Source organism: Vicugna pacos, chromosome 17, assembly GCF_048564905.1.
Source record: "Vicugna pacos chromosome 17, VicPac4, whole genome shotgun sequence".
NCBI lineage: Eukaryota > Metazoa > Chordata > Mammalia > Artiodactyla > Camelidae > Vicugna > Vicugna pacos.
In genome coordinates this window covers 1,559,127-1,573,279 of record NC_133003.1, presented here as the reverse complement: position 1 = coordinate 1,573,279, position 14,153 = coordinate 1,559,127, and the positions used below count along the sequence as shown (strand labels likewise).

Genomic DNA, 14,153 nt, shown 5'->3' with positions numbered 1-14,153 from the left:
CTTTGTAATCTTTGTATATTGTATCAACAACTTTGTGAATGTGCCATGAGCATCAGAAGAAAATTTGTATTCTCTGTCTTCAGGGTGTAGTGTTCGTATAAATTCATAGTATCTTTCCTATAGATTGTGTTGTTTAAATATTTTGTCTCTGTAGTTTTTGCCCATGTCTTACACTGAATGTGGTGCATTTATGTCTTCAATTATTGTGTTTCAGTCTTTGCAACTCTTGTAGTTTGGCTTCTTCATAAAGGCTGTTTCTCTGTTACTTAACTTATAAGTATTCATGAATGTTATACTTGCATTATTATCTGCCAAAATTGTGGCTTTACCATTAAAAAATGCCCTTCTCTGTTATGTTTCCTTTGTGTGATATCAAGATTACTATACCTGCTTTTTTTGTTTGTATGTTTCTGTTACCTGATGTTACCTTTCCCTTCTCCTTTAATTTAAACCTTTTGAAATTCATATTTACTGATATGACTGATAATTTTAATCTCTGCTCTGACATGATATTTTTATTATGTGTGTTTTCTTGTAATAATAGCTATATTCATTTCTCTATAAGGTGTGTATCATTGTTCATTGATAATTTATTTTGATATTTGGAAATATTAGTGTTTTTATTCTAGTGGTTACTTTTATGCTTAAATCTTTTTTAATGCTTTTAGTACCTAATGCACTTTTTAACCTTTACTATCTGGATTTTCAGGTTTTTTCAGTATCTTTATGACTACCTGTTTGTACAAAAATGAGATTTTTCTGTTTTCGTCTCTCTCGCATTTACTCACAGGCTAATAGTTGCATTATTTTTACTTTATCACATAGCAGTGATTTTCTAATAGCCTTTCACTTAATCTATATATTTATTTTACTCTTAGATGTACGTGTCAATATTTTAAAATGCTGGCTTAGTTCTTTTGTTGAAGTTTTCCCAGTAATGATTGAGGAAACTTATTCTCTAGTACAAGGGTCTGCAAACTATGACCTGTGGACCAAATCTGGCCTGCTGCTAGATTTTGCAAATAAAATTTTATTGAAATACAGTCCCATTTATTGATTTGTTGCTAATAGCTGCTTCTGTATTACATTGGCAGAGTTTTGTAGTTGCAATAAGAGATCTTAGGACACACAGAGCATAAAACATTCACTCTCTGGCCCATTTTAAAAAATGGACACCTGCTTTAAAAGAGTCTTCAGAAAGGGCTAATGGGCACTGAAATTCCTAAGTTCTTGTATGTTGAATATCATTTTTCTACAGCCTGGATGTTTGAAAGACAGCTTGGCTGGATTTAAATCCTTGCTTTACCTTTTCTCTCATTGATTTTTTCAAAAAATGCCATTGTTGCTTTGTTTTATATTGTTGATTTTGAAAGGTCTAATGTCGGTCTAATTCTGTTTTTGCCTATGGGCCTTGATGGTATTACATTCTTCCATGAAATCTAATGGCTTTATTAGAATGTGTGTCAGAGGTTTTAGGTTTGTTTTTTTTTTTAATAAGCTAAGAAGAATGAGTTGAGGTACGGTGGCTTTTGATCCTTTAAAAAAGGCATTATTACAATTTGTTAGCAGAATTATGACAAAGATACATTGGGAACTAGGAAAAATGATTACCTGTGAGGAGGTGTCAAATGCAGAAAGGGGTGCAAATTATATTTCTCAATACACAGTTTATATTCAGTTTTTTCTTCAGTTTTATTGAGATATAATTGCTATACAGCACTGTATATATTTAAGGCATACAGCATCATGGTTTGACTTACATGCATCATTAAGTGATTATTACATTACGTTTAATGAAAATCCAACATCTCATGCAAATACATAAATACAGTAACAGAAAAAATTTTTTCCTTGTGATGAGAACTCTTAGGATTTATTCTTTTTTTATTTTTGGACACATGAAAATCTATTATTATTGTTCTTTCATCATCAAAACTTATGATCTTGGTCTTTCCTTCTTGCCTTTGTACAAGGCCAAAGAGAGACACTGGCTGCTTTGGCCACCTTAAAACAGACTCCAGGAATGTCACCAACAGCATGACCTTTGCAACCAAATCCAGCAACCAGAACTTCATCATTTTCCTCAATAAAATTCAAACAACCATCATTGGGAACAAAGGTTGTGATAAATATATATATTTATTCATTTATTTTTATTTATATTTATATATATATAGTTAATTTATTTATTTTGCCATTCTGGATTAGCTGAACCCTGACACACCTCCTGATGGCAGAATTTGGCTGTTTGGCTTCAACCGCTACTTTTCCAAGCACAATTAATTCCTTTTGCATGAGAAGTGCTGTGCCCAATTGGGCTTTCTCGTGCTATTTATCATGCCACTTCTGGTCTCATTGGTGGCTCTGGAACTTCCTGGCAGTACAAAGACTGTGACATCTGCCCATCCTGCTGACGCCACAGGCCTGAGCAAAAGAGCAGAACTTACTCTTTTAACCATTTTCATATATAATATGTGTCAGTGATAATTATACTGGGGATGTTGCACATTACATCCCTAGTATTTATCTTATAGCTATTTCCCTTCCCTCTGTCCCCACCTCTGGTAACCACAAATCTGATCTCCACTGCACCTGAAAGAATAAAATACCTAAGAACAAATCAAACTAAGGGGGTCAAAGACCTGTACTCAGAAATCTATGAGACATTGTTGAAAAAAACTAAAAATGACACAAACAGATGGAAAGATATATAGCATTCATGGATTTGAAGAATTAATATTATTAAAATGCCCATACTACCCAAGGCAATCTATAGATTTAGTGCATTCCCTATGTAAATATCAATGTCATTTTTCAAAGAACTAGAACAAATAACTCTCAAATTTGTATGGAAAACTTAAAGACCCTTAATAGCCAAAACTATCTTCAGAAAGAATAACAAAGCTGGAGTTACCATGCTCTCTGATTTCAGACTGTATTACAAAACTACTGTGATCAAAACAGTATGGTACTGGAACAAAAAAGGACACATAGATCAATGGAACAGAATAGAAAGCCTGGAAATGAACCCACACTTATAAGGACAATTAATCTAAAAGAAAGGAGGCAAGAACATATGATGGGAAGTGACAGCCTCTTCAACAGATGGTGTTGGGAAAACTGGACAGCTACATGCAAAGAATCAAACTGGATTACTCTCTCAAACCATGCACAAAAATAAACTTAGAATGGATTAAAGACTTAAATATGAGGCTTGAAACCATAAACTAGAAGAAAACAGAAGCAGGATGCTCTTTGATGTCATTCTTCATAATATATTTTTGGATATATCTCCCTGGGCAGGGGAATTTAAAGCAAAAATAATAAAATGGGGCTATATCAAACTAAAAAGCTTTTGCATAGCAAAAGAAACTATCAATGAAATGAAAAGATCACCTAATAGGAGAAAGTATTTGCAAATGATATATTCAGTATAGGGTTAATATCCAAAATATATGAAGAATCTCATACAACTCAACATCAAAAAAGCCAAATTAAAAAGTGTGTAGAGGTTCTGAATAGACTTTTCCAGGGAAGACATACAGATGGCCAACAGGCACATGAAAAGATGCTCTATTAATCATCAGAGAATCTCTAATCAAAGAACTGCAAATCAAAATCACAAAGAGTTATCACCTCACACCTGTCAGAATGGCTATTATAAAAAGACAAATACTAGTGTTGGTGAGGGTATGGAGAAAGGGAACCTTCGTGCACTATTGATGGGAGTGTAAATTGGTGCAGCCACTATGGAAAACAGCTTGTAGCGTCCTCAAAAAACTAAAAATAATTTTTACTAACATATGATCCAGCAATACCACTCTTGCATAGTAGTTTGAAGAAATCAAATCAAAACAAAACAAAACAAAAACACCAACCCCCTCAAAACCCACTATTAGAAAAGATATATGCACTTCTATGTTCATTGCAGCATTATTTACAATAGTCAAGATATGGGAGCAACCTAAGTGCCCATCAATAAATGAACTGGTAAAGGAGATGTGTGCACGTGCACACAAACACACACACACACGACTATTACGCAGCCATTAAAAAGAATAAAATGTTGACATTTGCAACAACATGGATGTACCTAGAGGATATTATGCTAAGTGAAGTAGACAAAGACAAATTACCATATGATTTCACTTAATATGTGGAATCTGAAAAACAAAATGAAACAAATGAACAAAAATAATAAAACATGAACAGAGTAATAAGTACAGAGAACAAACAGGTGGTTGCCGAAGGGGAGGTGGGTAGGGAAAGAAAATAAATAGGCGGGAGAAATTAAGAAGTACAGACTTCCTGTTAGAAAATAAATGAGTCATGGGTGCTAAATGTACAGTGTGGGGATATGGTCAAAAACTAAGTAATATCTTTGTATGGTGACAAATCGTTACTAGACTTACTGTGGTGATCAGTTTGAAATGTATAGAAATATTGAATCGTTATAGTGTGTAACAGGGACTAACATAGTTTCGTAGGTCAATTTTATTTCAAAAACAAACAAAAAACTCATTAAAAAAAGAGGTCGGATTTGTGGTTAACAGAGGCAGAGGTTTGGGGGGGGGTAATTGGCTGAAGGTGGTCAAAAGGTACAAACTTCTAGTTGTAAGGTAAATAACTACCAGAGATGTATTATACAATGTGATCAGTATAATTAACATTGCTTTATGTTACATATGAAAGTTAAGAGAGTATTCTGAGTTCTCATCACAAGAAAAATATTTTTAAAAATTTTACCTGAGTGATGATGGATGTTTACTAATCTAATTGTGGTAATCATTTTGTAATGTATATAAATCAAATCATTATGCTGTATACCTTAAACTTATACACTACTGTATGTCAATTATAGCTCAATAAACCTAGAAGAAAAAAAACCAAAGGGAACAAACAGAAAATATATTATAAATTTGCTGACCTGAATGCAACTGTATTTATAATTACATTAAGTGCAAACAGTCCAATTAGAAGGAATTTTTGAGAGAGTGGATGTAGAAGACTCTAACGTGATACCTACAAGAGACATAATTTTAATGTAAAAACACAGATGGTTTGAAAGTAAGTGAATGGAAAAATATATAGTATGCAAACAGCAAGCATTAAAGGCTGAAGTGGCATAAAGGAGACTTCAAGACAATGTTAAAAGAGATAATGAAGGACATTTAATAATGATTACTAGAACATCTTATTAGGAAGACGTAACAACTAGAAATGTTCTTAATGAAGCCTTAAAAAAGTGATTGTCATTAAATTAAAACAGAAGAGACAATTCCATAATCATAGAAGATTTTATGACCCTTCTCTCACAATTGGTAGAACATCTAATCAAGGAAGTCATGAAAGCCATAAAAGATATGAAAAACATTATCAACCATTTTACTCTAATTGACATTTGTATAACACTGCATCTGACTGTGTGTGCGCTGAGATTATAGCATTACAGTGTAAGGATTGTGTATTCTGACCACAGCAAATTTAAGTGAGAAATAAATAGCAATCAGATCTCTGAGAAAACTCCAATGTTTTAGAATTCAACAAACACTTTTAATCAAATCATGAGTCACAAGAAATCACTAGGGAAAAACAAAATATTTTAAAATGTTACCAGTACTGTCATGTTGCAAGATTGTTTCCTAAGAATTAGATTCTAAGTATGATAATTATATTCTCAGTATTATATTCTAGGTGAAACATACATCTTTTGAAAATATCATTTCTGAAATTAGCTTTTGTAGACCAATTCTTTAGTGCAAAATGCAACCTGTTTTTGCTCATTATGTGGCAAAATTCTAACTGTCAGGACCAAAGGTTAATCTCATAATTGCATACAAGCCCCTTAGAGATTGTCTTCTCATTGTTTTATTAGTCCTGAAAAATAACATGGAAAAACTAAGAGTGAAGAAATAAATAAAGTGCTCTAATGATGAAAAAATAAAGTAAAATAAATGTCAGTGAAAATACACTACATCAAAAAGTTTTGGATGATTCTAAAGTTGTCTGAGTGGGAAACTTACAGATTAAATACTCATAAAAGGAGAAAGACCTAAACCCAATTATCTAACATCTCATATTAAGTAAATGGAGTGGAAAAAAGAGCAAATAAAATTAAAGTTAGTATAAAGAAGTTAAAGGTAAGATCAGAATCAACAAATTAGAAAACAAGCAGATAATATAAAAAACAAACTAAGCCAAATCTGGTTCTAAAAAAGATCAACACCATTGACAAACTTTTAGCTAGACAGATCAAGAAATAAAAGAACACAAAGCACCAATATCAGCAATAAAAAGGGGTTATCAACATAGGGAATACAAAAATTGAAAGAATAATAAGGTTACTGTTAATAAATTTATGTCAACAAACTCAATGACTTATGTAAAAGGAAACATATTCTTGAAGAATATGTGATCAGAAAAGGTGCTAGATATGATTACTATCCTCTTAAGTTTATTGAGACTTTTTTTTTGTGGCCTAGCATGTGCTCTATCCAGGATGATAGATAGAATGTTCCATGTGAACTTGGAAAGAATGTATATCCTGTTGGTTTCATATGGAGTTTTTAATATATGTAGTATTTGATAATGTGTTGTTTAAGACCAGTGTTTCCTGATTGATTTTCTGTCTGGGTGATCTGTCCACTGATGTAAGTGGGGTGTTAAAATGTCCTACTGTTATTGTGTTACTGTTAATTTCTCCCTTTGTGTCTATTAATATTTGTTTGATATATTTAGGTGCTTCTGTGTTGAGTGCAGATATATTTAAAATTGTTGTATCTTCTTGGATTGATCCCTTGATCATTACGTAATGTCCGTCATTGTCTCTTGCTACAGTCTTTGTTTTAAAGTCCATTTTGTCTAATACAAGTTTTGTTACTTTTTCATTTCTATTTTCGTGGAATATCTTTTTCCATCCTCTCATTTTCAGTCTGTGTATGTCTTTACATATGTAGTGAGTCTCTTGGAGACAGCATATAAATGGGTCTTGTGTTTTTTTTTTTTTTAAACCATTCAGCCACTCTGTGTCTTTTGCTTGGATATTTAGTCCAGTTACATTTAAAGTAATTACTGATAGATTTGTGCTTATTGCCATTTTGTTAATTGTTTTCTGGTGGTTTTTGTAGTTCTTTTTGTTCCTTTCTTCTTTTGCTCTATTTCCTTGTGATATGATGACTATGTTTAGTTTTATGTTTGGATTCCTTTCTCTCTCTCTTTTTTTTTTTGTATGTATCTATTGTAGGGTTTTGGCTTGTGGTTACATAAGTTTCATGTAGAATAACATATATATATCATAAATGTCATCTTTATGATTATTTAAGTTGATGATCTCTTCAGTATGAACACATTCTAGCAGACTTGTAGTTTTACTCCTCCTCACTCATGTTTTATATCTTTGACCAAGTGTTTTACAGCTTTGGTCTTGTGTACCCCTTAGTGACTTACTGTGGATATGGGTGATTTCACTATTTTTGTCTTTTACCTTTTCTGCCAGCTTTGTAAGTAGTTGATCCACTACCTTTACTGTCTGTTTACCATCTCCAATGAGGTTTTTCCTTTCATAATTTTTATATTTCTAGTTGGTGTATTTTCTTTTCCACTTACAATAGTGCCTTTAACATTTCCCGTAAAGTCAGTTTAGTGGTACTGAACTCTTTTACCTTTTGCTTGTCTATAAACTCCTTCCCATACGAATGATATATTTGTTGGGTAGAGTATTCCTGGTTGTTGGTTTTTTTCCTTTCATCACTTTAAATGTATTGTGTCACTTGCTTCTTGCCTGCAGAGTTTCTGCTAAAAAGTCAACTGATATTCCTATAGGAGTCCCATTGTATGTACCTAGCTGCTTTACCCTTGCTGCTTCTAAGATTCTCTCTTTAACTTTTGCCATTTTAATTACAGTGTATCTTTGTGTGGACCTCTTTGGGTTGATCTTGTTTGAGACTCTCTGTGATTCCTGGACCTGGTTTCTTATCCCTGGTTAGGAAAGTTTTCAGCTATATGTCTTCAAATATGTTCTCTGGCCCTTTCTCTCTTTCTTCTCCTTCTGGGACCCTTGTAATGCAAATGTTGGTATGGTTAAACTATCTCTTAAACTGTCCTTTTTTTTTTTTTAAATTCTTTTTTTCTTTTTTCCATTCAGCTTGTGATTTATACTACTCTGACTTCTAGTTCACTGATGTTTCTTTGTATCATTTAATCTACTGTTGATTCCTTCTAGTGTTTTTTTTTAATTTCAGTTTTTTTTTCTTCAGCTCTGTTGTTCTTTATATTTTCTAACTCTTTGTTAAACTTCCCAGTGTGTTCATCCAGTCTTCTCCTCATTTATTTTATTATCTTTATGATCATTACCTTGAACTCTTTATTAGATAGATTGTTTACCTTTGCTTCACTTAGTTATTCTTAGGTTTTATCTTATCTCTTTATTTAAAAAATTATGTCTTCTCATGTTGCCTAATTCTCTGTTTATTTCTGTGTATTAAGTAGGTCAGTTACATTTCCTGATCTTAGAGAAGCACCTTATGTAGGAGACATCCTGTGGTGCCCCGCAGCATAGTTCCCTCTGGTCACCAGAGCTATATGCTCTAAGGGTACCCCAGTGTAGGCTGTGTGGGCCCTTCTGTTCTGATGAGGCCAACTACTGTGGGGATGCTGGTAGGTGGGACTGACTGCTGGCTGGTTGGCTACCAGGTCCTGCCTTGTGAGGTGGCTGCTGGTCCACTGGTGGGTTGGGCTTGGTCCAGGGGGCCCTGGGGCTAGTTCTGGCCCACTGGTGGGCAGGGCCATGTCCTAGTGCAGCTGGCTGCAGGGCCAGTGGGGCCTGGAGCTGGGGCCTGCCTGCCAGTGGGTGAGTAAGCCCCTGGCACTAACAGGCTAGAAAGAGGACTCCAGGTGGTGGCTGCCATCACCAGTGTCCTCATGGTAGAACAAGTTCCCAAGAATGGCTGCTGCCAGCATCTGTGTCCCCATGGGGAGTTCCCATTGCCTCCTGCCTCTCCAGGAAGTTCTCTCAGATCAGCAAGTGGGTCTGACCTAGGATCCTTTCAAATCACTGCCTCTTCAGTGGGACTCAGAATATGTCAGATTTTGTGTGTGCCTTTTAAGATTGGAGTGTCTCTTTGCTACAGCCCTTTGGCTCCCCTAAATGCAAGCCCCACTGGACTTCAATGCCAGATAATTTGGGAGCTTGTCTTTCCGGTATGGGAGTCCTGGGCTGGGGAGCGCACTGTCAGGCTCAGTGTCTTGGGGACAGCCTCTCATTGTGATTGTCCCCCAGCTTTTGAGTTGCCCATCCAGGGGTGTGGGTCTTGACTGTACCCTTCTATCTGTCTCATGGTTCCTTCTTTGTATCTTTAGTTGTAGGAAATATTTGCTATTAGTCTTCAGGTTGCTCTCATAGATAGTTGCTCTGTGCAGAGTTGTCATATCGGTGTGCTAGTGGGAGGGGTGAGCTCAGGGTCTTCCCTCTCTGCCATCTTGGACAAATGTCATTTGTGATCAACTGATTTTAAGTGAAAGTGCCAAAGCAATTCAATAGGGAAAGGAACATCTTTTCAAAAAATGATGCTGGATCAACTGGATATATGTATGAAAAATGATAAGAGTGCTACGGTGGATTTTCCTATTTTGTATTTTCACTCCTTTATCAGTTTAGTAATCTCTTTAGTGAAGTTCTCCTTTTCATTGCTAAACTGGGGACTTGTGACTTTTATTCTATCATCCTCTTTCTTCCTATTTATCATTCTCCATTAGCATGTAAATTTTGTCAGTCCTTTCCCTCAATTGAATGTTTGTTTTCTATTTTATTATTTTCTGCTCTTACAAGTATTATTTTCTTCTTTTTATCCTTCGGGTTAAATTTGTTTTTCTTTAACTTCTGAAAATGGTTGCTTAGCTTTTTGATTTTCATGCTTTATTTTTTCCAATATGGTATTTAATGCCATAAATTTCCATTTGGCATAGATTTAGCTATATCCTGCAAGTTTGGATATGTATTTTGATTGTATTTATTTTTTACTCATTCTGGCTTATTTTTAATTTTTATTGTGATTTCTTGAATCATGTTTATTTTTTCTTAATTAGCCAATTTCCCAAAATGGTTGTGGATGTGTCTTATTGTCCTTGTGGTTCTATTTATGCTTATTTATTTTGAGACTGTGTTATTGGGCATGTATAAATTTAGAATTGTTAACTCTTAATGAGGAACAGAAAGTTAGAAAACTTTCATTTATTTTTCTATCCTTTAACTTTCAGATTTTCTCACCTTATGTTTTAGATGTGTCTTTTGCAAATAAGTGTGTATTTGGGCATAAAATTCAAATTTTTAGTCCAGTATGACAGTCTTCATCTTTTTAGTAATATATTTATTCTATTTAATTCTGATGACATTACTAATACATTTGGGTTTAAATCTGCCATCTTTTTGTCTGACCTTGTATATTTTTATTTTCAATCTTTTTTCTTCCTTTATTTGAGTTGATTGAGGATTATGTAAAATTTGATTTCTTGATTTTTGGCAGTTATATCCTCTTTTAGTGGTTTACTCTAGAGATGACAACTTACATCCTTAACTCATCAAGGGTCAATGTTAATTGTTAGTTTTACACTCTTCAACTCTAATTTCTTTAAACAAAATTCCTCTACTATATCCTGGACCTGCGGATTCTCGTTCCAGCATGTTTGGGGGTGTGTCTAATCTGTCTTGGTTGTTGGTGCCCTCATTCATGTTGCTTGTTTTCTTGTGTTCTTTTTTTTTTTATTTTAAAAGTATTATTATTTTTTATTTGGGGGGGTAATTAGGTTTATTTATGTACTTATTTTAATGGAGGTACTGGAAATTGAACCCAAGACCTCGTGCATGCTAAGCACACACTCTACCACTGAGCTGTGGAAGTGTCATTTTGCTGTGTACTGGGGAAGAGTTCTCCTAGACACCAATCTTAAAATAAAGAGACGGCCTTCCATTCAAATGTACATTTAATATGGACGTTCACACAAATTAATGAGAAGCTCCTGCCTCTGCTACTGTCTTCCCATGAATCTTCAGTGTGCGTATATGATAGCAAAGCGTTTATAGACGGTGTGTTTGAGTCAGATCTTTTATAAGAAATGAGAGCCCGGGCCTCCCTGTGTCCACTTATTTTCATTTTAAAGATGTGCTTTTTTTTTAAATGTGCATATATTCTTGGTTTTGAACTAATGCTCTTCATATACCCCTTCTTCTAGGCATTGGCACATCTCCACTTAATAGAATATGTCGGCGAACAGACTGCTTTGCTAATAAAGGTACACTAAATGCTGCGATATAATGTGCTCCAGCCACTGTTTCTTTGATTTTTGTTTTAAAAACATTGGGGCAAGAAGAGATTACATTAATTATGTAAAAAAGTATAGCAAGGGACCTGTTTTAGCCTGTGTCGCCTAGAGATGAAAGGAGACTTTTCTCAAAGAATGTATAATTGGGGAAGCCTGCAATTTTACTATTAGCTTTTAGTTAGAACCTTTCTAGGAAGGAGAGCAATGGAGAGCAGTCTCAGTAAGTGATGCACAGAGGTCCCAGCCCTGGTGCTCTGGCAGGAGCTGAGGTCAGTGTGACCAGTGTGTCACCTGGTGTCCCATCAGGAACAGGGCCACCCCTCTGCCTGCTCCCTCCCAGGAGCTGGCTGGCCGGAGCATGGCTGGGGTTTGCTCCTCTCAGTGACGTGCAGACCCTGGCCCAGGCTCCTGATAGGGGTTGGGAAAGCCCAGGCTGTTCCTGTTTGCATACCTGGCTCTGCCTTATGTGGAAGAGGAAGGACCGACAACCCCAAGTCCCTTCCGAGCCTCACCCGTTCTAGCATCAGATTGTCAGTGTGTGGGATCTAGCAATGCGCTAGGATACACAGCCCTGCTCTTACCTGCTCCTTCCAGATGGTCCCAGAAGATCAGCGCCTCGCAGCTGCCATCATCTTGGTGGTCTGGGTCTCGGCCATCGCATCGTCCCTGATTGACAACATCCCTTTCACCGCTACCATGGTGAGTCCCGGTCTTCTCCGGGTGACGAGGGTCCAGCTTTCACCTGGACACAACCTGGGCTCACCCTTCCTTCCAGAGGAAGCAGAGAGCGAGTCCTGTCCCTTTGCTCACTCACAGGTCTGGGGGACAGCCGCGGGGGAGCCCAGACAGCAGCTGGGAGCGAAGGGCCTACAGCTGTGGTGGGCAGTGAATTTGGGGTGGCTGGTTGTTTCAGGGTCAGTCTGACTGTGAGCTGCTGCCTCTCACAAAAATGATAGTCTTTAATTTTTTTAAAAAAGAAAATTGGAAGATGCCAAAGACTGAGGCTGGCTGAATGTGTTCATCTCTTATTCCCTACAAATGCAAAAGCTGTTCTACCTAGCCTGTGTACCGGTGAAGAGTGTGTGGCTTCTGGTGCTTGGCTGGGCAGGACTTTGAATTTTTTGTGTGGTCTTGACCCAAGCTGAGAACGGAGGTCCAGCTAGAGGCCTTTTACAGGGCTGCTGACCCCTGCTCCTGCTGTGTCTTCTGACATCACGGATTGCTCAGCTGAGGGCAGAATTGTGAATCCCAGGTGGAAACAGGAACCTGGGGTCCTGTCACAGCACCTGAGGTCTCCCATGTGCTGAGCATGCGTGGACACCTCTCCCGACTGGATTCTGGACAGAGCAGTCTTCTTTCTTGTTCTTGTGAACTTCTGGGCCACTCCTCTCCCATAGGACCTTCGGGTGACTTGGACTCTGTCACCACACATTGCCAAAGTCACAGCACCTGCTGGGTTGACACTCCAGTTTCCTAGCCATTGTTCTTCCGTGGTCTGGATTTGGTAATTCTGAGCTAATTCTGTGGCTGTGATTATTTCTGCATGAAATCCAGAGTTAGAGAAGTCACCTGGCTGTAGTTGAATGTACTGGCTTCAGCTCAGTGGACACTATCATTACTATTGCCCTGCAGAGGGCCAGGGGCAGAAGACCTCTTGGACAGGCTAAAACAGCAGGGTCCTGGGCTTCTGGGATGCCAGGTCAGCTTGTGTGTGAATCCCTTTCTCAGTTGAAATGGACTCTTGAGAAGACCCTGTGCATCTGAACCCAGTGTGGCCGCAGCCTGGAGGGTTCCAGCAGCAAATCTTCATCTGAGCTCCCTTGGGGCCCCATGAGCTCACAGCAGATACACACTCTGTCTTCTGTGGGGCTTCTAGGTTTTAGGACCCACACCCTCTTGTGGACTGAATGAGGTGGTCCCTGTTGTTGAAAATTCAGTTTCCTCTATTTTTTAAAAAAAATGGCAGTTTTGACATTTTTATTCCCCCAATTGTAATAGTTACTTAAAATTTAAATCAAAAAAATACATCAGGGCAAAGAAGATGTGGTATATTTATACAATGGAATAGTATTTAGCCATAAAAAGTGACAACATAACGCCATTTGCAGTGATGTGGATGTCCCTGCAGAATGTCATTCTAAGTGAAGTAAGCCAGAAAGGGAAAAGAAAATACCATATGAGATCGCTCATATGTGGAAACTGAAAAAAAAGAAAGAAAGAAAGAAAAGAAAAAGACACATGAACATAAATACAAAACAGAAACAGACTCACAGACACCGAATACAAACCTGTGGTTGCCGGGGGAAGGGGGTGGGAAGGGACAGGCTGGGAGTTCGAAATTTGTAGATACTGACAGGTATGTATAGAATAGATAAACAAGATTATATTGTATAGCACAGGGAAATGTATACAAGATCTTGTGGTAGCTCACGGTAAAAAAGAATGTGACAATGAATATATGTATGTTCACGTATAACTGAAAAATTGTGCTCTACACTGGAAATTGACACAACATTGTAAACTGACTATAACTCAATAAGATAAAAATTTAAAAAATATGTCAAGGGCATCATAGAGGACAAGTGTAACAAGTATCTCTATACTTACCACCCAGAATGAGGAAAATCACAACATTTTAGTCCCTTTGCCTCAGGTTTTCTTGTTTGTTTTGTTTTTAAGAAACAAAACATCATAGATGATTTTTCGTTCTGTGCGCCTTCCCTCAGCCCCAGCGTCATTCCATCCTTCTGTCTCCTGAGGGAACTACCCTCATAAATCTGGGGCGGGTTCTTCCTTTTCTGGTAAGCGGCCTGAGGTCACCTCTAAAAGTGGTTCAC

The 14,153-nt window shown here is 37.0% G+C and overlaps 1 protein-coding gene and 1 pseudogene across 1 annotated transcript in view; one reads left to right on the top strand and one right to left on the bottom strand.

Moving 5' to 3' along the window:
- The window catches only part of LOC116285931 (P protein-like), a 186,513-nt gene that overhangs the window by 132,833 nt on the left and 39,527 nt on the right, over positions 1 to 14,153 (top strand). Inside the window, exons 20-21 of the mRNA XM_072940872.1 lie at positions 11,227 to 11,286; positions 11,911 to 12,015. Of these exons, the coding sequence (XP_072796973.1) occupies positions 11,227 to 11,286; positions 11,911 to 12,015 (165 nt within the window). The remainder of the gene's footprint in view (positions 1 to 11,226; positions 11,287 to 11,910; positions 12,016 to 14,153) is intronic.
- On the bottom strand, positions 1,937 to 2,406 carry LOC102530273 (small ribosomal subunit protein uS12-like; annotated as a pseudogene).